The sequence below is a fragment of the Coffea arabica genome, chromosome 7c (genome assembly GCF_036785885.1).
Source record: "Coffea arabica cultivar ET-39 chromosome 7c, Coffea Arabica ET-39 HiFi, whole genome shotgun sequence".
Classification (NCBI taxonomy): domain Eukaryota; kingdom Viridiplantae; phylum Streptophyta; class Magnoliopsida; order Gentianales; family Rubiaceae; genus Coffea; species Coffea arabica.
Genome location: NC_092322.1, coordinates 10,272,329 through 10,299,785, shown reverse-complemented (window position 1 = coordinate 10,299,785; position 27,457 = coordinate 10,272,329). Strand labels below are relative to the sequence as shown.

General features: G+C 42.2%; 3 protein-coding genes across 7 annotated transcripts; 1 reads left to right on the top strand and 2 right to left on the bottom strand.

The window, feature by feature from the left end:
• Positions 1–1,046: 1,046 nt before the first annotated feature.
• Positions 1,047–23,488, top strand: LOC113700132 (uncharacterized). 5 transcript variants are annotated; one of them, XM_072057736.1, is made up of 7 exons: positions 1,047–1,551; positions 1,638–1,738; positions 2,984–3,798; positions 4,202–4,334; positions 4,750–5,093; positions 5,166–5,321; positions 21,180–23,488. In XM_072057736.1, the coding sequence occupies exons 1-6, from the start codon at positions 1,182–1,184 to the stop codon at positions 5,284–5,286; spliced, it is 1,884 nt and encodes a 627-aa protein (XP_071913837.1). In that variant the 5' UTR covers positions 1,047–1,181; the 3' UTR covers positions 5,287–5,321; positions 21,180–23,488. The 5 variants fall into 5 exon arrangements, with proteins under 5 accessions (XP_071913837.1, XP_027076425.1, XP_027076424.1 ...); XM_027220624.2 differs by lacking the exon at positions 21,180–23,488 and adding an exon at positions 7,608–7,903; XM_027220623.2 differs by lacking the exon at positions 21,180–23,488 and adding an exon at positions 7,527–7,903.
• LOC113699512 (UDP-glycosyltransferase 91D2-like) lies at positions 9,986–10,909 on the bottom strand. The gene is made up of 2 exons (XM_027219879.2): positions 10,379–10,909; positions 9,986–10,198 (listed from the first exon to the last, which is right to left on the bottom strand). Exons 1-2 carry the CDS (start codon positions 10,907–10,909, stop codon positions 9,986–9,988), a joined length of 744 nt encoding a protein of 247 aa, XP_027075680.1.
• LOC113700116 (putative UDP-rhamnose:rhamnosyltransferase 1) lies at positions 21,567–23,052 on the bottom strand. The gene has a single exon (XM_027220581.2). It carries the CDS (start codon positions 23,050–23,052, stop codon positions 21,664–21,666), a length of 1,389 nt encoding a protein of 462 aa, XP_027076382.1. The 3' UTR covers positions 21,567–21,663.
• Positions 23,489–27,457: the final 3,969 nt, after the last annotated feature.

Below are 27,457 nucleotides of genomic sequence, written 5' to 3'. Positions count from 1 at the left end.
CAAGAAAACAATTAAAAGTAATAAAGTACATACTTTAGATTTGCAGCCAAATAGTTTTAAGTAGATAGTTAAATATATTGGCAAATCAAATGAAGTAAAAAATTGCCTAAATGGAATCATAAAAAATGTAGCAAATGATTTGAAAATTACTGTAACTAATAGTTAAAACAACAAAAGAAGTAGATGCAATCTATTAATGAAAAAATTTATGATGACAAACTTATTCTAAACCACAAATAACAATTAACAAATGTGATCTCCTCCCTATCAAGCCTATCTAACATGGGCAATTGAATTAAAACACTAAAAAAAGTATTGCATATATAACTTGCAAGATTACAAATTTCTTACAACAAAAAAAGTAGATTAGTTAAAGAAAACAAACCTATTGAGAAAGATGTTGTAAAATGGGAAAGAGTAGTAGCTAATATAGCAACATCTGAATTCAATAGACTACATGATTGTAGTGGAACAAAGTTTATAGGTAAATGAAATGAATTTGAATAGATGAGAGTTACTATGGTAACGGCCAAGAAACCAAACTTCTCTACTAATCAGCATTAATTGTGTCTTAACATTTATATATCATAAGTTTGCAAATAACTGTTGAGAAAGGTTTTAAGAAATTAAGAGATTTAGATGTTAATACAATTAAATGATTAAAAGAATTTTTATGTAATGTCACTAAAATACAAGTTGAATTCAATTGTACTGAATATTTAATTGGATATCGAATACTGTCACATGTTAAACTTATCCATAGTTTTAAATGTCTGAGGACATTTAAGTAATTATAAAAAAACCAAATCAGTTATAATGATTCATATTAAATACTTCAATTACACTTCAAATACTCTCATATTTTCAAAATAGTCTCATTCTTACGATTGAAATTTTTACCCTAAATTCATTCTTATACAATATAAGGATACCAGTCAAATTTGTCTTTACAGAAGGGGGAAAAAAAAAAAAAGCGAACCTTTTTTCAGAACCCCCAAAAAAAAAAAACTTCAACTTGGGCTTACTAGGGAACTTGTCCAAAAGGACCAATACTCTGATTAACAACAAAATCAAGTTACCCACCCGCCGCATCGTTGACCCGACCGCAAAACTCACCCGTCATCGCTCTTCCGAGTCATCACTCCCATCTTCCTCACACACAGACAGACAGACACACACACATGGCTTTGCTGGGAGACGACGGCAGAGGCTACGAGCTAGCTCGGAAGCTGGAGAGCCACGGCGTATGGCGCACGTGGCTCGGCGAATCCCTCCACTCCAGCTTCGTTCACTTCCTCGCTTCTCCTTCGGCTTGGGAAGCCTTCATGCGAGCTGACTATCCCGCCGACTCCTCAACCTCCTCCTCGTCCTCCGCCACCGCCGCCGTCGATTCGCTTAAAACTAGGGCGCTGCTACACCTCCAGCTCCGAGCACGAGCTCTCCTTTTCGATAAAGCCTCAATTTCTCTCTTCCTCCGATCTCCTAATAATAATCCTCAGTTATTATCACCTTCATCGTCCTCGAATGCAATCTCGAAACTGAGTCCAAATTGTACGGGAAAATTACTGAGTTTAGAATTATTTTAAGGAATTGAGTATTCTAGTTATGTTTTGACTAATTTTATTTTCTGTTCTCAGATTTGCAGTTGCACGGTGATGATGTGTATTTCACTTTGGAGGAAGCTGCTCAACGGTCGGATAGTGTTCTTGCTTCTTCTACAAATGCGACGGCATCAAAGGTTTCATTTTGCTAAATAAACTCTCTTCCTTTTCAGAATTTCGGTTTTGTTTTCTTTATTTTCTTTTTCTCAATTGTTGGTTGATTTTTGAAGTCAAAGTGATGAAATTAGGAATATGATTGAGCGTTTTTCCAGTCAATAGATTTCCATATGTAAGATTATGGGATGATATTGCTAGATAAGTTGAATTTCTCATGAATTCTTGGATAATAGGTGTCAAATGATGAGGATGTATGATCACATTTGCCAGAGGTGTTTGAGTTATAAATTTTGTTAACGTAAAATGAAAATGGTTGAGTTGTTTTTGTTATTTTTTGTTGAGAAGAGAATAAAATTGCTTCTAAAATCTGAAGCATCTAATTTTTTTTCGGAGATGTCATTGCCTAACTGAATGGAAGCTGAAAGCAAAGCTTGAATTAGCTTTTTAGCCACTGTTTGCTCAGAATGGCTCGTCAGGAAAAAAGAGCTTTTATCATGTCTCTTGAAGACTCATGTCTGAGTATCAATTTATAAATGCCAACCTTAGAGCTTTAGCGTTATCAAAAATGCTTTTTAGTTGGAAGGGTTAGATGATATTCTAATTTTAAACTTAATTGGGTGATTATAGTTGTAATTTCTTGGAAATAGAATGGTCGGAATTTAGTCAAAACTCTCTCTCTCACAAACAAGAAGGTTATGCACTGACATCTGCGATAAACATTAGAAGTTTTTTCGCTTTTTTTGTTCTTTCTTTCTTTTCCTCTTTATGTTCTCATTAATTTGTTGGTTATTTCCTGATGTGAAAAATTTGTTCTGGTTAGAGCATCTTTTTTTTCTTGGTCAAATCATCAATGATGAAGTACCAAGAGGCCTTCCCCGCCCCCGCCACGCCCTGGGGATTTTTGTTCATTTTGTATGCACTCCTTTCTACCAAGTTTGGCTGACAATTCGTTCATATTTTGTTGCACCAATACTTTAACTCAGCTGAAATTTATTTCCAGAGCTTATGAAGTTTAGTAATTAGGTCTGCTTGCTAAACTTCTCATCGCATTCTATCTGGTAGTAGGAGATTCTATCATTCCTGTACTATGTGTATTAGAGTTGTGCTTTCCTTCGTAGGTTATATTCTTTTCTTTTCGTGCACTACCACAAAAAGAAGTTTTTCTTGTTCATGCTTGACTTGACATCATGCATTGGTCTTTTTAATTTAATTTTCTTCTCCATTTCTACTACTTCACCAACTTATTTACTCTTTTCTCTTTTCAGAGCAAATCATCTTTTGGTGTTGGATCGAGACACACTGAATCAGAAATTGGTTCTTTGCCCCAAAGGTTCAAGTTCGATGAATTACCTGAAACATGGTATGCTCAGTTTTTTGAGAAGTATAGAGCAAGTAAATCATACAGACTATCCTTCGGAGATCAGGAAACAGAAAAAAGGACTCCTGAACATATGTATAATTATCTTAGGGTTGCGGAAAATCACAAGAGAAAGAGAGTTGCTTTCAAGGTAGATCAGAACATTGGTGTTGGCAATTCCATGTTAGACAGCGGGTCAAACATGCTGTTAACCTCAATAGTGGAGGACAACAATGCACTTGATGATGAAGCACCGTTTTTCCCTGAAACTATGTTTAGTATGAATTGTGTTCCAGATAGTGCTGTCTTGCAGAAACATAGAGTTTCACTGAACGTAAAAGTGGAGTTCAATGGGATTCTAGACACCTTACCTCAGATCGTTACCAAGAGTCCTATCATGATTGAAAGGCTAGGTATCAGACCAGAATACCTAAGTATGGATCCGAAAGGAAATCAAAATCGTGGAAGGATTGGTTATGATGGGCGTGGGAAACTTCTGGGTCAGGAGCAAGCATCACAGCTATCACAGAAAGTGATAGCTCGTTTCCTATCTAAAGTTGGTTTTGAAGGTTCCTCAGAAATGCCACTGGAAGTTTTGTCTCAGTTATTAAGCAGTCGTGTATGCAAATTAGGTTGTACATTAAAGCTACTTGCTGATAGCTACAGAAAGCAATGCTCAGTCATGGAGTTGTTAAAGATGTTCCTTCACACAACTGGATATAGGTGAACATCAATCCTTGTCACATCAGATTGTACAAAGTCTTATATTGTCAATTTCATAATTGTTAATGTAAATGGTTTCTTGATTATACCTGAATGCTGATGATGCTCAATTATGCGTACTGAATTATGCATCACATTCTAATTTTTGCAAGAAATATAAGATCTCCCTGAAGCATGGTAATCCAGAATCTGATAGTGTAAACTTTCAGGGGAACAAACTTTTGGTAGCCAATTTACACATAGATTTCTATAGCTTGCAAATATTGATGCCATGCTAGCAACCATATAAAGAATGAGCGGTGAACTTAATGAGTAATCTGCTTGATACGGTAATTATTTTTGTTGACAACATTTTTTCTTTTCAAGTTTATTTCTAATGCATTCCCCCATGTTGCCTCAACAGTAATCTTGTGGTACTGTCTGAGCTTGTGAAGGATGCTACCAGGAATCCTGTACCGCAAACTCAGCAACAAGTACAGGGATTTCAGTTGCAATTGCAATCACAGAACCAAGGACCCATCCGGCCATCGCAGCAGGTGTATAGAATATGACACCATGTTTTAGTGTTACAATTAACTTTCTGGGAGATCAGAGGACTGTCCATGGTGAAATTTTCATGCAAGTTGTCTTGCTACAGTTTTCAAACCATCTTTAAACTCTAAAAGGCAGTAGTAATAAGAAATTGGCCAGTAAGTTGTAGTTGGCTTAGGTGTATTTGTCGTCCCTGACATTTATTCCAAGGCAATTTATGACTATGCACATGTAGGAGAACTGTCATTTGTGGAAAAAAGGCGTACGTCTGCCCTTTTTTGGCTCATCTTTTACATTTTTTTTTTATTTTGTGCTCCTTATTTGGTCTAATAGTAAAGGAATTTGGCTGAATAAATTAGTCTGCCAAGTTTTACTGTTAGCCTCCTTGTAAACGTAGTAACATATTCTTCCTACTAACAGATTCCAAGGCAAATGCTTCCTCAGCTTCAACAGATGATTAATTCCCAGAATCTGGCTTTTCAGCAGCATCAACAATGGGAGAGAATGAGAAGACGACAGCAGTCAACACCTCGTCCTGGTATGAACATGAATATAAATATGGACAAGGATAGGCCTATGGTGGAAGTCAAGGTTGAAAATCCATCTGATTTCCCAATGGACAATAATACCTTTGCCACAATCAATTCCCGGCATTCCCAGCTGCAGCCGTTTCGTCAGCAACAAATCGCTGCTATGACATCTTTCCAAACTAGCAATCAGTTCAGGCCCATGTCTTCGCCTCAAATTCCTCAAATGCAGTCCCCGTAAGGAACTTTGATTGTTGAATACTAGCTAGGATGTGACAATATCTCTACTAACATGTGCTTCCTTTTTAGGAACATGGGGATGGCTAGGGCTCCTCCTGTAAAGGTTGAAGGCTTTCAAGAATTGATGGGTGGGGATGCTACACTTAAACATGATTCGGAAGAAAACAAACTAACATCACCGGCCAAATAGTATAGCTTTGAGTTTAATACCTTCCGGCATAGAAGGTACTATTTTAGAAGTGTTCTTGCTCGTCAAGTTCCAATGTGCAAATTCTACTTAAATCTAATGTGTTACACAATGACAATTTCTGAAAAAATTTTGAAAATGAAATTGTTATGCTAACTTTATTGATTCTCTCATGTTGGTAATAGATGCCTATGTCCATTAAATACTGCAAAAAATTTACTAGCGTTATTTATTATTTTCTTTCTTTTTGTTTGTGTAATTAATCTCAGCTTTCCTCCATTAGTGGTAGGATACATATGAAGCATATTGAAAAACATAATAAGTGTTCTAGAGGAATGTCCTTTCAATACGTGGCCCACTTGACTTTTGATTCATGGCAGAGAATGTATCACCCGGAAAGAATCTATTATTTGTTTTCCATGTTTTCACTTTTGAAAAAGTATATGTAGTGTTGTGTGGAGTCTGCTGCTATTCGTCGTTTGTGTACTCATGTGCTTGCTTCATTTGTTTTTGTCTTACTGTACTTGGTTCTCGAAATGCTAATGGGAAGATATTGTGAAAAGATATACCTTGAAGTAGGGGTGCAAACGAATCGAGACTCGCGAGCGACTTGATTCAAGCTCGACTCGAGCTCGAGCTGGTCGAGCCAGAGTCGAGCTCGAGCTCAAAACATTAAGCTCGTTAGTTCGCGAACTCGAATATATATATATATATATATTTTTTATTTTTAATAGTAAAATTACATAAATATCCTTAATATTTTATTAAGAAAAAATATTATTTTATTTATTTTTTTGAAAATAAAATAATTATTTTTTATTTTTTTTGAGCTCGAACTCGGCTCGAATCGAGTCGAGCTCGAGCTCGAGTTTGAAAATTACCAGCTCGTCGAGCTCGAGCTAAAGTTCGAGTTCGATGAAATTAAGTCAAGATTCGACTCGATAAGGCCAAAGCTCAACTCGGTTCAGCTCGTTTGCAGCCCTTGAAGTGACCTCTAAATTAATTCTCAGATTGTTTTCGAATCAACCATTGGGTGATAGCTTCTGCATTTATCAAAAGAGGTGTGTGACAGCTTCTGTTGCCATATAGGCACATTGTATTATATAAGCCAAAGCTTTAAACTCGTATTGAGTTGTGGGTTATACTCTCGGGGTGCAATCAGGCTCCATGAGCAGGATTTGGTGTGCCCAAGCTCAGCTCAAAAAATAAATGGGGCTTTTGGGCTCAGGCCTAGGTCAGAAAGCTCAAGCTTGGGCTCAGATCATATAATATGAGCTTTGGGTTCAAGTTCATAATTAATTACATAATTATATATAATATATTAATGTTTATAAATTATTATAAATTTGTATATAAATTATTAATATTTTAATGTTATAATATGTATATTTATAAATTGTATATATTATTCAATATGCAATTAATATATATATTTATATATATATAAAATTATAATTATACATATGAATGGGCTGGGCCTCAATCGGGCTTGAGGCTAATGAGATTCAAGTTTGGCTCACATATAATTTGGGCCTATTATGACCAAGCTCTTCCCAGCCCGATCAAACACAAGGCTCATTGGGCTTTTGCAGGCTAAATGGGCCGGGCTTGGGCTAACCGGGCCCTGTTGACAGCCCTTTACACGGCAATATGAGAGGCATTGTTTTAACTGATTATGGGTTTCTTAGTGATGTTTACTTGCTTAACACTTGACCCTTCTGTTTTCAATATAATCTCAAATTTATTTTGGAAATTGGCAACCTTTACCCTATGTTAGGGAAAAACAGCATTGGATCAGGAATGCCAGGATAATATATAATATACATAGCAATACATTTACGACCAACCCGAGGTACAATGACAATCTTGAGCTGTACACTTGCGATGCTGACAATCAACTGTGCACTTGGACTAATGCCTGTTACGTTTGTCTTTTGGGATAGCCTGTAACATTTTGTGATAAGTAGCTTGCAATTACTTATTGATATTGACATTTTAATGTTTTGCTCTTAGGATAGATGAATTTATAAAGGAAAAATATTTAGAAGATCCAGAACCACCTCTGCAATGTGGAGTAGAGAATCTGTGACTCTGGTGCATGTCAAGATCAGATCTCGGATTGTGTTGATTATCCTCCATAAACTCAAGAAACTTGTTGACTTGAGTATCATGTGGCTCTTTGTTTCCAACTACACTCATTTCTTTTGCTTTGTTTCTGAATATCTGTCCCTTGTCTTCAACAGTGATCAACCTAACTGTCTGGCCCACCGAGTTTCTTGTGTGTGACCCATTTTATACTCACTTCTGCACAATTCTATTCCCAGCTGCTTGGTCAGGCCTCCTCCTGTAAAGATCAAAGGATTCCAAGAATTGATGGGTAGGGATACCGCACTGAAGCCTGATTTCAAGGAAAATGAGTTAACTTTGCATGCCTCATAGGATAATTCAGTTAAATACCTTCTCGTATAGATGTAAAGGTACCATTCTTTGATAAGTTTTCCCACTCTTTTAGTTCTATAGCATAATCCTACATAAATATTAGTGTTTGTTGTAGAATGCCAATTTTGTAAAAAGATTTTACAGATGAAATTATTGTGCTAATACTTATTGATTCTGGGTGTGGGCTGTTGTGCCATGAAGATATTCGTCTTTTGTTTCCTATTGGTATAGTGTTTTTTTAGTTGCTACTTCAAAGTTCTAATAATTAATATCTAGAAAAAATTAGTATTTTCTTAGTTGCTATTTAAAAGTTAAAGTAATCATACACTAAATTAAAGTGATATACTTGCGATTGTTAATATTAGGAAAGTAAGAGTTAGATCACCGTAGGACATTTTTACAAAAAAGAAATTAAGGGGAATTCGTTATTTGATGTTTAAAAGTTATACCAGACACTAATTTTATATTAATAGGCGGCATGCTAATATAAAGAAACGAAGAGTTGAATTACTACATGGCACTTTCATAAAGAAAAATTAAAAAGAAAAAGAATTAACTAGTGATAAACATATTGTGGGAGGGGCGCAAGTTGATCAAATTTGTTGTGAAAAACTTCAAGTTGATCAAATTTGTTGTAAAAAACTTACAGTCGGAATTAGTTCTTGGGTTTGTGTTGAGTATCCTCCAAAAGCTGGCTAATTCCTTAGATTATAGGTAAAAAAAAAAAATAATCCGCCAAGTGTACCTCTGACATGGGTGTTTCTTAATATATACGTGCCGTGCTGACTCAGCACGACCGCATAATAAATTTGATTTTTTTTTTTTTTTGGAAAAAGTAAGCACGGTCAAAAAGCCAATGCTTGCTTGAGGCTGTGCCCAGTCAGCACGGCTGCAGAAGACAGTTAAAAAAAAAAAAAAAGGTGTCAGGCGCCTGCTTTCTGCCCGTGACAAAGGCCGACAACGCCATGTGAAAATTAGCCATAACGAGGAAAAAAAAGCTTCGGATATGAAAACAGAATTTTGACACATAATACCATAATGAGGAAACTGTACAAGAAAACAGAGCAAATAAGGGAAAAATAAATCAGCAAAGTAAAGAAAAAAGAGAAAGGAGGCTCAGATTTGCCTTTAATCAGACAGAAAATGGCTCAAGCCCGCCATGGCTGCAAAAATCACTAGTAGTACTTGTGATTCTTGCCCAGCCAAGATACGGGCTTAGCTCAAAAATCTAACTAGGGGCAAGAAAGAACCCTCCATTCTAGGGGCAAGAACCCTCCACAAAACTCCCTACCTCCCCCACAATTACACTGCCTCATTCTAGGGGTCCTCCTTCTACCGACGCCTCTCGATCTGAAAAAGCTGATAAAGCATGTAGAGACCAAGGCTAGTTTGTGAGTTTAGGATAGAAAGGAAAAGAAAGAAAACTCTAATGAGGATTGAGGTGAGAAGCGAGCTTGTTGAATATGGATTCTCAACAAAAAAAAAAAAAAAAGAATGGAACTTAGTTAAGGCTCAGATCCGTCATATCAGTAAGGCAATGAGGAAGTAAACCGCCATCACTGCAAAAATCGGTTGCATGTCGGAGAGAACCCATACCAGATTCTCCTACTTCTGCCATCCGAGTTGCCCAACCAAGATACGGGCCACTTTGTCTCAGTGCCAAAATTTCATTTGCTCAGAGAAATTATCATCATGGTCTCAAATTCAGTCCTCCGTGATCTTTCTTTCTTTCCTTTTTTTTTTTTGGGAGTGTTTGGAAGAGCATGAATATTGTGGATTGATGATGAGGAACCAGAAACAGACCTCGCACTTCAATTCGTCCATGGATCCATGGCTAGAAAACATCTTCAGTTTCTGCAGCTGAAAGGTTGTTGGCTTTGTGGAGACTCGGGGGCAAAAAACAGAAGAAAGTCACTGGCTCAGGAGAGGGGCAAACCCCCTTAAGAAAATCCCATATCTTTCTACAACCTCATTTCTTTGCTCCGAGTCTGAGGACAAGTTCTGAGGACATGCTGACTGGGCAGTCTGCTCCTAGTCAGCACGTCCGCACCTGACTTACAGGACCGTGGCAGTCTGCTTCTGTCAGTCGTGGACGTGCCCAATCAGCACGTCCGCGACTGACACCTGCTGCCACCCGACATTTTTACAGACGTCTGCAGTGAAAAACTGTGCTGTCGTGCTGAGTTAGCACGGCAGCTATAGAATGAGAAACATTCCATGTCAGAGGTGCATTTGGCGGTTGTTTTTTTTTAATGTAAATATTCTAAGAAATTAGCCCCAAAAGCTCAAGAAATTTGTTTATGTAAGCATCATGTAGTTCTTTGTTTCCTGCTACTCCGCTCATTTCTTTTGCCTTGTCTCTGATTATCTTTCCCTCTTCTTTAACCATGATCGATCTAATTGTCTGGGCCACTGAGTTTCTCGAGTATGACCCATCCTGTCCACTTCTTGCCACTTCTATCCCCAACTGCTTGTCCTATAGAACCCTAGCATTTAACCCTTGATCCAGCAGAAAGGGTAACATAATAAGTGGATGACCAAATGCGAGTCCCTCTATAGTTGAACCCCAACCGCAGTGAGTCAAGAACCCGCCAATGGATTCATGACTCAGTAGCTTCAACTGTGGCACCCAACCTTTCCATACCATTCCCCTTACCTGAACTCTCTCTTTGAACTTATCAGGCAACTGAACTGATTCAGATTCACTGAAGCCGGGTGGCTTCCTCAGAACCCAAAAGAAAGGCACCCCTGATAGCTCAAGAGCCAGCTCGCTGATATCTGTTTGACTGGGTGGCACTTCGCTCCCTAATGCTACATAAAGTACAGAGGCTCTGTTTTGACCATTGAGCCATTCTTTGATTGGAAACCAAGCTTCATCATTCATCTCATCATCAATTTTGTTGTCAATTCGGGAATGGGGTGGCACTAATCCCAGAGGCATCACTGGAGTGGGATGTATCTCATTTAGCAGCTTCAAGCAGTGTCTTACAATAACAGCGTCTGAATCCCTGGTCATCATTCCAACTCGGTATGCATCCGAGACACCTGAAACGTTGGGATTAACAATTCGCAGAACGGAATTAGTTTCATGGATCTTGTAAACCACTTTTGTTTGAAAAGCTACCCACTTCGGCGGGACCATGAAGTCTTCAGCCTTGCTTCTTGGATCTGTGCCATTAATCAACATGTCTGATGGTCCAAGAAAGCCCAAACACTAGGTGAAGAGGTGATTTTCGGCCCGCAAGAGCGAGTCACCTCGAATGGAGGAGTATCTTTACCTTGGGCAACTCTCTTGGACGAAGTCACCTGCTTGGATAAGAAAAGGGGCTAGATCCCCCGGTATAACTTCGAAACTTAAGTTAGTTCGGATATAGAGAAGTAGGAAAGCAATGAGTGGAGATAGTGTTCTACCAGAAATTGGTCATCCCTCTCCTTCGGAGAGACGTTGGGTATTTATAGAGATTCACCTGGAGAGAGGGAGACTACTTGCACAGGTTCCCAGGGATTTGACATGATGGAGTATCAAGTTGATTTGACCAGTCTTTGTGACAGGATGTGGCCGGATCTTCACCAGGTTCGAACGGCATGTCAGGGTGTCAGTCCGCCGGTTGTCAGGTGTCAGACGTCATCTTCTACCCTCTGCAGGCATTATTAATCAGCCGCCACCTCGGCGACCGACCTGAAGGTCTAAGACGAGGTGGCAGTAGAGTATTGACCGCCTGGGTGAATAATGTGCCGAGGTGGTCCTTCAGGATGTACCATCGGATGAGGTCTCGGGAGATCCGAGCCGAAATGACCATCCTCACTAAGCCCCCCAAGCTTCGAGGAAATCGAGGTCGTGGTCTCCCGAAGTCGTTACTTCCCGAAGCTGATAAGCGTGTAAGACACGAGATGCAGTAATCATGACTGCGCGGATGGGACTACTGAGGGATCGACGCGATGGCTGCCAGTCTGAGCGGCAGGTGCATGAACAGGGGCGAAATCGGAGGCAGACGAACAGCCTTTTCATTAATGAGGAGAGAGAGAGAACGCGCCTCTTCACTGTTCCCCTGGGTGCCTATAAATAGGTCCCCTTTTTACCGTTTCATTCTTTACCAAAAATCGTGAATCACCTCAGAGCTCTGTTTCTTCATCTTTTCACTTCGGCAATCCTTCTAAACCACATCTTCTTCGGCACTCCTTTCGAATCACATCTTCTAAGTAAGTTCACTTCTTCCTCTTCTGACAATGGCTAGAACAGCTCGTACGCATAAAGAGACAGTAAGGCCTGACCTCACCCAAGAAAGGACCGCGTCTGAGGGCGGAGGCACGGAGGCGTCTCACCGAGCTGAGGAAGGAAGTGCCGAGGCATCACGCCGAGTTGAGGCGGCTGAGGTGCAGCCCGAAGAGATTGAGGTCGAGCCCGATGTCCTATACAATAATGACCTCGGGACTGAGATCCCTAGATACGAGGGAGTACAAGAACCTTCCACTCCTCTGAACGTAGCAACTCTCAACTACGGCCAGATGCCGTTCTTCACTAGTGGTATGGGACACGCCTCAATAGCCGAGGTGGTCCGCAGGTATCCCTGGAGAAGGGATTACAGCATTTATATACCCCAGCCTCATCAGTCAGCTGCACTGCCACCAAAGGGCAGAGTGGCTATCTACCAGGAACAGCTGAAGGCCGGGCTCAGAGTGCCCACGACGAGATTTCTTCGGGATTGCCTGAGGTACTGGGGGGTGAGAATCACTCAACGCACCCCTAACGCCATCCGCATTCTCGTCGGCTTCCAGCTACTCTGCCGACATCAGGAGATAGAACCTTCGGTCAACCTCTTTCGCCGCTGTTACTCACTCAAGAACAGCGGGAGTGAAAAAGGATGGTTCTACTTCGGAAACAAAGTTCCGAAATTGGTGGTTGATGCTCCGAGCTCAATAAAAGAGTGGAAGCAAAACTTCTTCTTCGTCTCGGCTGATGACTTCCATCGCGGATTCTGGTGGAGGCCTCCCACCTCGATCAAAGAGACATCTTCAGGGAAGTTAGAAGAGCGTAACTTCCAGAAGTTAACGGGGTCGGGCCTCAGGATAAACTGCTGGGATTTCCCCGAAGTGGTGCTCGTGGAAGGCGGGATTAGTCGAGCCTTGACGAGCTCTGATCAGCCCGTCTTACTCTCGACTAGGCTTCACAGACCTTGTATTTTTCCATTTCTTCCCTTTTTGTTTATCTTTCTTGAATTCTAACTAACTCTTCTTCATGCTTTGCAGTGACGAAGATTTCCGACCTGATAACCTCGGGAGATGTCGAGGTGGTCAAGAGAGCTCCCAAAAAGCGCAAGGACGCCGCTAAGCCCTCTACCAGGCCGGCTAAGAAAACCGCCACGGCAAGAGACTACCGCGAGCCTGCCGTGATGATCGTGGGCGAGGACTCGCACACCTCGGCCACTCCAGGAGGTTCCCGAGCCTCGACGATTCCTGTGGGAATTCCTTCTCGCGAGGTCACAATTGCCACTCCCCCCCGAGGTCAGGGTGTGACTGTGTTCCCAGAGAACCCCGTCACGAGGTCATCTTTGTTCAACCTCCACCACGTGCCCCACAAAGCAGCCGAGGAGGATAAGAGGCACCCCGGATCACATTGGTATCCGGAGTGGGATATTAACGTCAACGATCGTTGCAAGAATCCTCTGGTGGCTCAGGAGCTTTTGGTGCACTCGGTGCTGCCTCGAGACAGTACTTATGCCAGAAAGCTCTCCGCAAGGGAGCTGATGCAGAGCGCCTCGGTGTCGTGGGCTTCCACCACGGCCTTTTTTGCCGAGATGATCCAACGGTATGGAAAGTTCATGAAAAATTATGAGCCTCCTGCCGAGCTCAAGAAGAAGATCGCCGATCTGGAAAAGAAGCTAGAGGCCATCGAGCTGGAACGAGACGAAGCCGACGCGGTCAGGGAGAAGGCCGAGGTCGCAAACAGCTCCCTCGTAACTGCTCTTGACGAGGAGAGAAGGAGGAGAGTTGAAGAAGAACAGTCGACCAAGGAGGCCATCAACGAAGCCGGGGTCACTGCCGTGGAGGCCTTCCGGAAGTCGGAGTCATTTACTCGTGACCTCGGCGAGCTCACCCGGCCGAGGTTCATGTTCGAGTATACCTCAGCCATTAACAAGGTGGCGTCCTTTCTTTCTTCTGAGCAGCTGCAGTCCCTTCAAAGTGCTTAACACTACAACGAGGACGCCAAGGAACTGTGCGACCGCATGGCTGAGGGTATCCAATGTGGGAGAGACCTAGCCGAGGTGCGTGTTGAGTTCAACAAATAGCTCCAAAAGTTCGATCTAGATGGTGACAGCGCTGGAGAGGACCAGGCCGGCGGAGGAGGTGAAGGACAGCAAAAAATCGAGGCAGGGGGCGAGACTATTGGAAAGCAGGACGCCGGGGCAGGAGGTGCTTAGAAGCACTTATTTTTGTAATAGAGGGCCGAGGTCATGGATAGCCTCGGTATTTTACTTTTGTCAATGGGGCCGAGGTCATTTACAACCTCGGCCTTTACTTCAATAAAGTTGACTTTTTATCCTTGCACATTTGTGCCTTCTTTTCGATCGAGTTCAGTTTTCTTTTGACTACTGCTTTGTCCCCTTATTTGTCACTTGTAATGAAATAAGAATGAGTGAGAAATAACTTAAAGAAGTGAAATTTAAGAACACGTACCTTTCAAGGGTGATACAACTTAAGGTTTTCAGCGTGCCAAGTTCGGGGCACCCGAGAACCATCTCGGTAAGCTAGTTTACAATATCCATTTTTGCTGGACTCAACAACACGGTAGAGTCCCTCCCTTTTGGGGTTAAGTTTCCCCTGGGGTTCAGCTCGGCTAATCGAGTTCTTCCGGAGTACCAGGTCTCCCGGACTGAAGCTTAGGTGTCTGACTCGAGCATTATAATAACCAGTTAGGATATTTTTATAAATAGCAACTTTGGCCGCGGCCATATCGCGTTTCTCTTCGGCGAGGTCGAGATCAACTCGTCGCTCCTCTTCGTTGACCTCGGCAGCATACGCGGCCATTCGCGGGTTGGGAGTGATGAACTCGGCTGGGACGACAGCCTCGGATCCATAAGTTAGAGAGAACGGAGTTTCTTGAGTTGCTGATCTCGGCGTCGTTCGGTAGGACCACAGCACGCTAGGAAGCTCTTCCATCCAGGACGATCCAGTCCGGTGAAGCCTGGTTTTGAGACCATGAAGGAGAGTTCGATTAAAGTTCTCAACCTGTCCATTTGCCTGAGGGTGTCCAACCGAAGTGAAATGTTGCTTAATCCCCAAGTTTTCACACCACTCCTTGAAAGGATTATCTGCGAACTGCCTGCCATTATCCGAGATTACCACCCGGGGCAAGCCGAAGCGACAAATCACGTTTTTTCAAAAGAATTTCTGCACGGCAGCCCCGGTAATGCTTCTCAGGGGCTCAGCTTCAACCCACTTGGTGAAATAGTCCACGGCCACCACCACGTAGGCATAGTTGCCTGGAGCCCTGGAGAATTGACCAATTATGTCAGTTCCCCATTGCTCGAATGGCCATGGCGAGGTGATGGGGATCATAAGGTTGGTCGGCTGGTGGTGCTCAAGGGCGTGATGCTGGCAGGAGGAGCAACTAAGGACCATGACCTGGACATCTACTCTCATGGTTGGCCAGAAGTATCCCAGCAACAGGGTTTTCTTAACGAGCATCCTGTAGCCGACATGAGCACCACAGAGTCCCTCATGTATGTCTTGGAGGATTCTCCAGCCTTCCTCCGGCGTGATACATCGTAGCCAGGGGCCGAGGTAAGATCTCTTGTATAAGAGGTCTTGTAGGAGGGCGTACCGAGCTGCTTTTCGTTGAAGCTTCCGTGATTCAGCTCGATCGTCTGGGAGCTCACCCCGGCTGAGAAATCGAACCAAAGGCCCCATCCAAGTGTCCCCGGGATAAATGGGATATACAACCTCTCCTTCGTAACCCGACTCGACTAGGACTTCTACGAGAACCGTCTTGTTCAGGTCGCCAAAAGAAGTAGAAGCGAGTCGGGAGAGAGCATCAGCCCTCCGGTTCTGTGACCGCGGTATCCTTTGAATTTCGAAAGACTCAAAGTGCGCCACCAGCTGGAGGACCTTAGAGAGGTAACGATGCATCACCTCATCCCTGGCCTCGTATTCACCCAATATCTGGTTCACGATGAGTTGGAAGTCACTATAGACCAAGATGTGTGCGGCCCCGAGTTTTCGAGCTAGTTGTAAGCCGGCTATGACAGTTTCGTATTCGGCTTCATTGTTGGAGGTAGCGAAGTCGAACCTCAGGGCGTACGAGCACACATCTCCCTGGGGGTCTTCGAGGAGCAAGCCTGCTCCACTACCCTCACTGTTGGACGATCCATCCACGTGTAGAATCCATTACTGGAGCCCTGCGATGGCCACTTCAGCTGTGACCGGGATGGTAGTTGGGATGGGTTCTTTCACCTCATCAAAGGTGAGCTCGGCTAAAAAGTCCGCGAGAGCCTGGGCCTTAATTGCCGTGCGAGATTCATAAGAGAGGTCATATTCCCCCAGCTCAATGGCCCATTTGGTAAGACGTCCCGATGCTTCAGGTCGTGTCAAGATCTGCCGGAGTGGTTGATCAGTCCTCAAACAGATGTGGTAAGCTAGGAAATAGGGCTTGAGTCTGCGGGCTGCATGGATCAGGGTCAGCACAAGTTTCTCCGCTTGTGTGTATCTTGTCTCGGGACCTCGGAGAACTCGACTAACGTAGTAGACGGGCATTTGGACTCCTTCCTCCCTTATCAGCACGGCACTCACGGCTTCGACCGCAGCAGAGAGGTATAAGATCAACTTGTCCCCTGGACGAGGTGAGGTGAGCGTGGGAAGGTAGTGAAGGTAGTCCTTCAGCTGCTCAAACGCCTGTTGACACTCTTCAGTCGAGGAGAAGTGGTCAGCTTTCTTCAAGACTTTAAAAAATGGCAGGGCCTTGGAAGCTGACTGCGATAGGAACCGGTTCAGGGCGGCCAATCGCCCCGTCAACCTCTGGACATCGCGGATGCACTGAGGTGGAGACATCTCCTGGATGGCTCGCACCTTATCCGGGTTCGCTTCTATGCCTCGTCTTGAGACGAGGTAACCCAAAAATTTTCCCGAGGTGATCCCAAAGACGCATTTCTTGGGGTTCAGCATCATTCGCGTCTTCCGGAGAATATCAAGGACCTCTTTCAGGTCGGCCAGAAAAGCAGAGGTCGTCTGGCTTTTGAGGAGGATGTCATCCACATAGGCCTCAACGTTCCGGCCGATCTGAGACTTGAATGCTTGGTTGACCAAGCGTTGGTAAGTGGCTCCGGCATGCTTCAGCCCGAATGGCATGGTAGTGTAACAGTACGTGCCGCGGTCAGTGTAGAAGGCCGTCTTCTCCTGGTCTTCTTGGCTCACACCAATTTGGTGATAACCTTTGAACGCATCCAGGAAACAGAGGATCTCGTATCCCATTGCCGAGTCTACCAAGATATTAACCTTGGACAATGGGTAACAGTTCTTGGGGCAGGTCTTGTTGAGATCGGTGAAGTCGACGCACATTCTCCAAACCCCCGTATCCTTCTTGACCATGACCGGGTTGGACACCCAAGTTGGGTATTGGACTTCCCGGATTATTTTAGTGGGTAAGAGCTTGTCCACTTCCTCACCGACAGCTCGGCTGCGCTCAGGGCCGAGGTGCCTTCTCTTCTGTTTGACCGAACGGACTTGGGGGTCGACGTTCAACTTGTGCATCATGAGGTGGTGCGGGACTCCTTGGACTTCTTCGGCGGCCCAAGCAAAGACGTCCCGATATTCTCTGAGGAGGTCCACCATACCTCTTCGGACAGGACCGGGCAATCGGGTACCAATGCGAACTGTCTGATCAGGCTTCGTGGGGTCCACGGGAAACTCTTCCACCTCATCCCTAGTCTCCAGCCTCGGGACCTTCTCAACTCGCTGAGAGTCGATACTATCTATTGAGAGGATATTTGACCTCTTCTCGGGCCTCGTTCCGGAGATTGAGGGGGAGACCGCTTGTAGAGTGGCGAGGTAACACTCCCGGGCAGCGCAGACGTCGCTACTGATTTCGGCCACCCCTGCGGGGGTAGGAAACTTAAAGCTTAGGTGGTAGGTAGAGTACACCACCCGCAGAGCATTAATAGTGGGTCGACCCAAGAGCAGGTTATATGGGGAGTCAGCCTTAACCACCACGAAATTCACTGGGATAGTTCGGCAGCGGGGGTGGTGCCCCACGGTCACCGTCAGGGTTACCATTCCCTCGGGGTGCACAACGTGCCCCTCGAACCCTACAAGAGGGGTTCTCACCGGGGTCATGTGCTCCCTGGCCAGTTTAAGACTTTCAAAGGTGCGAAGGTACATGACGTCAACTGAACTTCTCGGATCTATGTAGACCTTTTTCACAATGTAGTTGTTGGTGAGGACTTCAATCACCAAAACTTCATGACTGCTGGAGGCAGCTGGGACGGGATCACTGGGTCCATAGGTGATCATCTCAGACAGGCGAGAACTCGACTCGACCTGATCCGGATTGGCCTGCCTATAGGTCCTCTTTCTGGAGTTCTGACTATCCCCTCCCGTCGGACCTCCGGCAATGGTGTTAATGACTCCAGCGATATTCGGCCCATATCCCAACCCATGTCCTGCAGATCCGTCTGGGGGAGGCCTTTTCGTCTTTCTGGGATCCTCAGGGGGTCGGCAACTGCTTCTGGTGGTCCGCCGCTCATCTCGGCGCTGGTCACCTCGTTTGTCACGCCGGTTTTCGTCGCGTTGGTGGCCTCCACCTCGGCGGATGAACTGTTTCAAGTGCCCCCATCTAATGAGGTTCTCGATCTCCTTCTTGAGATCGTTGCAATCCTCAGTTTCGTGACCAATGTCACGGTGATACAAGCAGTAGAGGTTCGAGTTCCTCTTGTCTCGGCTTCCAAACATCCTCGGTGGGGCCTTCCCGAGGTTGTTTTGTTCCATTACGGACAACACCTGAGATCGGATAGTATTCAAAGGAGTCAACTCGGACTCGGGAATGGGTGACTTCCCCTTGGATATCCTGTCGAACACGCTGCGGCGGTCTTGGCCAGGACTTCGGAAGCCACTTCCCGACCCCACTTCAGTTTGGCCAGCGTCTTTTCCCTTTCTGGGATCAGCCCTTGGGCGAGTGGTTTGGACCTCTTTCTTCATGCGGTGGAGGTCTTCGGCCTGTATGCCCTTTTCGACATTCAACCACAATTCATGCAATGTGCGGGGATACTTCTTATGGATCCCCGTATTGAACTCTCCGACAACGAGTCCATGGGTAAAGGCAGCGAGGGTTACCTGCTCATTGGGGTCAGGTATCTGAACGCTTTTCTCATGGAACCTCCGGACATACGACCGGAGTGACTCTCCCGGGTTCTGCTGCACGGTGAGCAAGTAAGCCGAGGTCCTGGTCGTAAGTCGGGAGGAGACGAACCGGTGGAGAAACTTCTTCACTAACTCACCCAGGGTCGAGATGCTTCTAGGTTCTAGGGCCCAGAACTATTTTTGAGCTGTTCCCCGGAGGAATACTGGAAAGGCCCGGCATATAACAGGGTCTGGAATGCAGTATAGGCGGAAGGTCGAGATGAAGGCATGGATGTGATCTTCGGGATCACCTCGGCCGTCGTAAGATTGTACTGCAGGGAGCTTAAAGTTAGGAGGGAGCCTTTCCTCGTTTATGTCATCTGTGAATGGTGGAGCCCTCATGCAGTCCACCCCAGGTATTCCCAAGGGCCGAGGCTCTTCCTCGGGTCGTCTCCCCAAGAGCCCTCGAGAAAATGCCTTGGTCAAGGAGGCTACCTTAGAGGTGGCCTTAGAAAATGCTCGCTTTGAGGCACTTCGGCTTAAGCGCCTCCCATCAGATTCTTCCTCAGACGAGTCCTCAGGAGACCCATCCGACTTCCTCTTAGAAGACTCGGCCTTTTGCTTGCCTTGTCTTTTTAGGCATCTTCCCAACTCCTCAAAGATGTTGGGGTTCTCTGTTACGAACTCGGCCATACGAGTTATGGCTTCTTCGTTCGCGGGCTGAGTCCTTGGGAACTCATGCCCTCCAGAGATATCTTCATGTTGAGCTGCATTGCTTTGCTCAGCCTCTATAGTGAGAGCTTTTCTGCTCCTAGAACGCGCAGGCTTCATTTTCTAATGTCTTTGCTTTCCCACAGACGACGCCAATTGAAGAGGTGATTTTCGGCCTGCAGGAGCGAGTCACCTCGAATGGAGGAGTATCTTTACCTTGGGCAACTCTCTTGGACGAAGTCACCTGTTTGGATAAGAAAAGGGGCTAGATCCCCCGGTATAACTCCGAAACTTAAGTTAGTTCGGATATAGAGAAGTAGGAAAGCAATGAGTGGAGATAGTGTTCTACCAGAAATTGGTCATCTCTCTCCTTCGGAGAGATGTTGGGTATTTATAGAGAATCACCTGGAGAGAGGGAGACTACCTGCACAGGTCCCCAGGGATTTGACATGATGGAGTATCAAGTTGATTTGACCAGTCTTTGTGACAGGATGTGGCAGGATCTTCACCAGGTTCGGACGGCATGTCAGGGTGTCAGTTCGCCGGTTGTCAGGTGTCAGACGTCATCTTCTACCCTCTGCAGGCATTATTAATCAGCCGCCACCTCGGCGACCGACTTGAAGGTCTAAGACGAGGTGGCAGTAGAGTATTGACCGCCTGGGTGAATAATGTGCCGAGGTGGTCCTTCAGGATGTACCACCGGATGAGGTCTCGGGAGATCCGAGCCGAAATGACCATCCTCACCAGGCGCTGATAATACAAAAGAAGGATTTCAAAATTCCTAGCTTAGCTGAAACTGGTCCAGTCAGGAAGTGAATTCTCCAAGAATTGAGTCAGTTCAGGTTCAAGCCCATCATAGGCTTTCTTTAATAGAGACATTTGATCTGTGTGGATGTCCATGGTGGCCTCAGCATTTTTTGGTAGTCCTTCAACTTGGGGCAGTGGTATTTTAACAAAGGTGATGGAAGAAACAAGATGTGGAGGGATTTTTGGGAGGCGTGCGATGTTTCTAGGGGTGGATATGAAGGTGACTCTGTGACCCCTTTGAGCAATGAATTTAGAGAGTTCTAAAAATGGGATGAAATGCCCAAAGGCCAGCCAAGGCAACATCACTACTAAGTGCAACTTGGACTCGTTGGCCATGGACAAATTCAGGGCTTTAGGAAGACAGATTTCAACTTGGGGTATTGTTTAAGTTCCTTTTCCTCAAAGAGTTCTATGGTATTACATAGTTGTAGACAGCATGAATCACGCCTCACTGTTTGATGACATCTTAGCACAATAATTTGTTGACATTTATTAGATGTTGGTGGTCGATTATTGGGTATGTATTACATTTACTGACACTAGAAAGATCTGAAGTTGGTGGTCGATGTTGACATATATTAACAATTTCTTTTCTTGTTTTCTTCCGCTAGATTGTCAGCAATTGTTTATTGAGAATCTTTTCATGACACTAGAAAGATCTGAAGTTGTCTGATGGAAAAATCAGTGTGTTCCGCGGTAAGTTGTTCTTGTATCTTATTCCCCGGGATTTAATGGGCGTTTGCTTTCGTGATTCATTTAGCCAAAGGAATGATTCAAATGAACAAATTTGAAGGCGACCTGTTTATCTTTTATTTAATATTTTTTTTTCTTTTAATACTTGCACTGGACAGCTGCTGCATGGAGCAGCAGATTATGTGGAGTCGTTAATGTGTTGTTGAAAGTTGAATATCAAAAACCCCTTCAGTTTTAAGGCAGCAATACATTATAGTGATTCAGTCAACATAATTAATTGAAGTTATATGCTTGTAGATCAAGAATGCAACCAGAAAAATTAAATTGCACAATGGATACTAGTGCACTGATTATTGTACAATAATACTAGTGCCAAATTTTACAAGATAGTACTAATTCTTCTCATGTGGATTTGCGCACGTTCTTTTCCAAGTAATCTACAAACCTCTGTAAGTAGCCGTCGTGCAGCTCTCGATCTCCAAATACTGCGCTAATTTCTTTTGCTTTGCCCCTGTAGGATTTTCCTTCATCTTCTTCCATGATCAACCTCACCGATTTGGCCACTGAGTCTCTCGTGTACGATCCATCTACCGGATTTCTTGGTATTTCTATGCCCACCTGTTTTTCCTCCAGAATCCGAGCAACCAACCCTGTATCGATGACGAACGGCAGCATGATGAGTGGATGACCAAGCATGAGTCCTTCTATACTCGAACTCCACCCGCAGTGAGTCAGGAACCCACCCACTGAGTCATGACTCAGTATGTTAAGCTGAGGTGCCCAATTCTTCCAAACAATACCCCTTCCCTCGACTCTATCCTCGAACCCCTCTGGCAGCCCAGATGGATTCCTTAGAGCCCAGAAAAACGGCACCCCGGATAACTCCAGCCCGAGGGCTAACTCACCGAGTTCCAGTTGACTCATGGACACCTCGCTCCCAAATGCCACATAAACCACCGAGCCTTTACCTTGACCATCCAACCATTTCTTGATTGCAATCCATGACTCGTTGCTTTCAAGGCCGCTTTTTTCCACCTTGGGTGGCATCAATCCCAGCGGCATCACAGGCCGTTGTTGCAAATTTTCAAGCAAATTTAACCACTGGCCTTCAAACTCGCGGCAATGTCTCACTAAAACGACGTCTGCACCCTTTATAACCGATCCAATCCGATACATATCCGATGCACCCGAGCCATCTAGATTACTAGCTCCCACAATCCATTTACTCTCGTACAGCTTATAAGCCACTTTACTCTCAAATGGGATCCACTTCGGCGGAACTATATAATCCTCCACCTTACTTCTGGGATCAGTACCGTTGATCATTGCATGAAAAGATGGTCCAAAGAATACCACAGTTGAGGCGCTAACAATACTGAAGAACGATCTCGCTATATTAAGCTTAGCCGCAATGGGAGGTAACCAGTATGGAGCAAAGTCGTAAATAATCCAGTCCGGAGCTGAGTCTTCCAAGAAACGAGTCAAATCGGGCTCGAAGCCATCATAGGCTTTCTTGAGAAAGGCAACATCAAGACCGCCGAGGTCTACCGTGGCCTCCACATTTTCTGGTAGCCCATCAACTGGGGGAAGTGGGATTTTTATGAAAGTAATAGAAGATGCTAAATTCGGTGGGAGTTTAGGGAGGCGATCGATGTTTTTGGGGGTGGAAATGAAGCTAACTTTGTGACCCTTTTGAGCTATGAACTTGGAGAGCTCTAGAAAAGGGATGAAATGGCCGAAGGCTAACCATGGGAACATGACAACATGTAAGCTGCCGGATTTGTTTGCCATGAAATATTGTCGGAACTTTAGAACTCTATTATGGTTTTTTCCTCCTTGCCTGCAGAGTGCACAACTTGCTGAAATATAGAAGCTGGGTGGTACGATGGGTGGACCAACCGACCAATTGATTCGATTTACTGCCTTTCCAGCATCACATGTTGTTAAGGGAAAATGAGTGATGTACAAGTCACTGTGTTAGAATAGATGTTAAAGGCAAAAAATTTGTGAAGATGTTAAGAGTAGAGATTCGATGAACCAGCTGTTGAGCCGGGCGGGAGGAACCGGCTACATGTTAAGGGAAAAATTTTGTGAAGATACTAGAATAGACATTTGAATTTAGAACCTCATGCAAGAAAGTAGACTACAGTTGCCCCCAGAATAGCCACCCATTTGTTGATGATTTTATCCTTCTTATATTATATGTTAGACTTTTATTCTTATTTTATCTCTTGAAAACAAATTCTATTTGGAATCTTTTAATAACATTTTATTATTCCTCAAGCTCTATAAGTTATGAAATTAACTTAAAAAATAATATGTTACACAATTCATTTTAAAGATAAATATCATTCTTAATAAACTTTTGCACTTAAAATTCACAAATAAACTAAATAATTACATTTAGATAAAATTTTATACTTGAAATTTGGTATATTACTAATTAAATTTAGGTTGTTAATTCTTATAAGAATTAATGATTCTATAATAAATTAGACTAATCGAGCATTTATTATGGCATAATTTATAATTTCAACCATATAAAAAATTATGAGACATAATATTTAAATATATTTAGTGACCCACCGGTTGAACCACTCACCCATTAATTGAACCAGTAACCCGTGGACCCAAAATTTTTTTTTTTGAAAGGTTCATCCCCGATAGGTTTAATAACTATGCATTGTTGATCTTTTTGGGAAGTTGAAAATTTAGCAAAATTGTTCTCTCTAGCTTTTTTATGTGTAATAAAAATTCACTTCTTGTAATATATTATAAAATAATTCTTTCTTACTAGGTAACTAGCATTTGCTAAAATTTTTTTTTGGGTAAGACTAGGATTTACTATATTTGGCTATAACGCTTCCTAGAATAGCTATAGATCGATTTTCTTTTCTATTTAACAATGAGTGATGCATCTATCTTCAAATAACGTCTATTTTTTGAGTTTATTTTAATGCGAATTAGATCAGATCGTATCTTTCTTGCATGATCTTGAGCAAATGATTGCATGGCAGTTGGCCCACCAACTGCAGGGATTTCGGATTCTAATTACTATATATATCAATGTTTTTAAACCCGAACTGAAGTGTGAACCGAAAAATCTTCTGGTTCACAGTTCGACCCAGATTCAAATATTTAATAATTTTTTATTCATTTTAGTATTAAGAATTTTGAATAAAACTAAAATATTTATTTATAAAATAAAAACTTAATAAAAATCGATTGAACCTCTCTATTTTTACCGATTCAATCGGTTCTTGACTAATTTTGATTAGTTCAATTAATTCTTTGATTTTTCAATTGAATCGGATTAGAGATATGGCTAGTTTGCAGTTCAATATGTCGAACCGGTCTGATTTTCAAAACATTGATATATATAGTATTATGTCAATATTAAGTTGATGACTGTAAAAGTCGAATCTATCGGAAAAATAAAAAGATTAACATTTGCTTCAAATGTTCTTGAATTATTAGCAAATGTAAAAAACTCCTCCATCAACCATATACCTGGTTGCATTTTACCTTCTGAGTTACTTTTATAAGTACTTTGTCCCCTTTCACATTATATTTGGACAAATCTATATCTTTTATCTTAAGCATCATTATTTTTCTTTTTTCCCTATAATTTTCTTTTAGATTCTTCCTTTTTATTTTCTTTAAGCATTGTTTAAATCAGTATACTAGATTAGTCAAAACTTGTTTATATCTTAATTTCGTGTGTCAATGTTTTAGAAAATAAATTTATGGTATACAAGATTTTTTTTCCAAATGTTGAAGTCAATGTCATTTAAGAAATTGAAATATTCAAATATATAAGAACAAAATAGAGATATTGATTAATCAATTATTACTAGTATCAATAACAAATAAAAAAAAATGAACTACTATTGTTGTTTATTCTTATCTTTTGTTTCACTGCACATATAACTTTTCTTTCTTACGTGATATATAATATGTTAATTTTGTTATAAATAGTTGAATAGTTGTGAACTCTAATTGGTTTATAGGTACTTAAATTGTTGAATTACAAGATTAACACACTTTATGTTACAAGCTACATATCTTTTGCAATAACAAAGAGTTTATGATGAATTATTAAGAATGAATTTAACAAATAAACAAATTAAAAAGCAATTTAAAAATTTTAAAAAGTTTGACGTAAGTCTTTCGTCCCTGGAGGGAAATATTGGCTAGTTCTATGAGAGAAGGGGAAAAAAGAAAGGGGAGTAAAGGAAAAAATGAAAAAAAAGAATAGAAAAAAGAAAAAATATAAGATAGTACGGATAGTGTTGTTCAAACATATCGTTCAAGGGGGCAAAATGCTTATTATTATAGTTTAGAGGGTAAACTACAACTGCATATATAGTTTGTTTGGGGGGGGGGGGGGAGGGGGGTTTGCATTTAACCCTAAATAAAAATATGAGATGCATAATGAAGAAAAATCGGATAGCCATTATTTGGCCAAAAATAATTTTCTTGCGTCACAAATATTTCCAACACATCTTTTTATCTTTCCAACCACCTTTTTATCTCACATACATCACATCACAAAAAGTATTATAATAATTATTTCAAATAATCTCCTGTCCAAACACACTCGCGATCTTATCACGAAATGTGGTATCATGCGAGTGCATAGAAGGATTGGATCATGTTGTGTCATCAACAAGTATTTATGTAATTATAAACGTTCAAACCTAACCTAGATTATTTATAGGTTTATGTGTCAAAATCACATGATAAATTAACGTCAACAAGGCAATTTCTTTTCGTGAATACATAATTTGTTTGGTTAAGTATTCTAAATTCATATTTGTTGTGAGTCCCTATAGACCCTCTATATAGTTAAAAAACAAAAAAGGGCACATCTACTAGAGTTTCCTATATTATATAAGCAGAATAGCGTCTTGAAGAAAATCTATCCAATCTTTGAATATTTACATATCATCCATAATTTGAGCACACCCAAGAAGTAAGAACTTGTTTATTGCAGATCGAAAGTCAGAATAATATATATAGTTTTATTCAAAAACTAAAAAATTTTAATGTTTTTAACTAAAAATAAAGAAACCCTAATATCTTGTAACTACAAAATTTTAAGTTGAGTCAAATTGCTTAACATATGCATATTAACCGTTCTAGGCAATATGTTTTCCTGTTATAATCAAATAAACATGCTTTTCGTCATGTTTCTTGTGTTATTTAGAAGTTTTAAACAGCGTCGCGGAGGGCAAAACCCGAATAGGATTGTAGAAATATAGCATGTTAAAAGACCAAAAGTCCAATAATTTGACTCTGAGTGCGCAAAGTCCGTTGGAGTCGAGACGTTTGAACAAATAAAGGCTAATGGTGACGATCCATTGTTTGAACAAAGAACTTTGTACCAGTATATGACTTCGTGAATTATCGATTTGGTTTTTCCCACGTCTTTTTTTTTATTCAAATTTATCAAGGCTGGCCTTTTAGCCTATGCTACATGACATATCACCCTCTAGCAAGTGATTAGCACCGCTATATAGCTATACGTTCACCATGACGTACATTGATTTTGATGGGATCAACAAAAACCCCGCATGAAAGGGCTATAATTGGTTTATTTGCCGGCTTATGAAAGTTGCTCGAAAATTTTAGATTTATTTGTCAAATGCTTGCTTTCGTCAAGAAAATGTTAGAAAAAAAAAAGGGCTATAATTGGGATGGACTTGCTTCCTTTGGTGTACAAAATGAAGCATAATGTATTCTAGGACATTTTTGAGGAGAAGATTGAGATAGCGTCCGCAGAGGTTCTTGCGTCCGCTTTGATTACAGGCGGTAACAGTGATGGAGGCAGTGTGGGGGTTAGTGGAGGGCAATTGACCCCACCATAATCTCCATATCTATGTATAGAATTATGGTTTTGTTTCCACACTTAAATGAAATTATCCCCATTACTCTTCAATAAAATTTAAAGTATTAGAGGATTGTCCCCACTAAATTCTTTGTATCTGCATATAAAATTGCAGGCTTGGCCTCACACTTAAATGAAATTATCCTCACTATCCTTAAACAAAATTTAAAATAATTGTGTATATTTTGTTTGTATCTCCTATATCAAATAATTTAACAACAACTAAAAAAAATGACACTACCTTGTCTAAACAAAGAAAGAGATTCAAATTACATTTATTCTTTTTTTAAATCTATTCTAATATGC

What these genes read in the sequence shown, in the direction of transcription:
- LOC113700132 (XM_072057736.1), top strand. Translation starts at nt 1,182, where the DNA reads ATGGCTTTGCTGGGAGACGACGGCAGAGGCTACGAGCTAGCTCGGAAG. An exon ending in CTCGAAACTGAGTCCAAATT is followed by an intron (nt 1,552 to 1,637) that starts GTACGGGAAAAT and finishes TTCTGTTCTCAG; the next exon opens with ATTTGCAGTTGCACGGTGAT. An exon ending in CAAATGCGACGGCATCAAAG is followed by an intron (nt 1,739 to 2,983) that starts GTTTCATTTTGC and finishes TTCTCTTTTCAG; the next exon opens with AGCAAATCATCTTTTGGTGT.
- LOC113699512 (XM_027219879.2), bottom strand. Translation starts at nt 10,909, where the DNA reads ATGTTGATTAATGGCACAGATCCAAGAAGCAAGGCTGAAGACTTCATG. An exon ending in AGTTCAAAGAGAGAGTTCAG is followed by an intron (nt 10,199 to 10,378) that starts GTAAGGGGAATG and finishes AGGGTTCTATAG; the next exon opens with GACAAGCAGTTGGGGATAGA.
- LOC113700116 (XM_027220581.2), bottom strand. Translation starts at nt 23,052, where the DNA reads ATGGCAAACAAATCCGGCAGCTTACATGTTGTCATGTTCCCATGGTTA.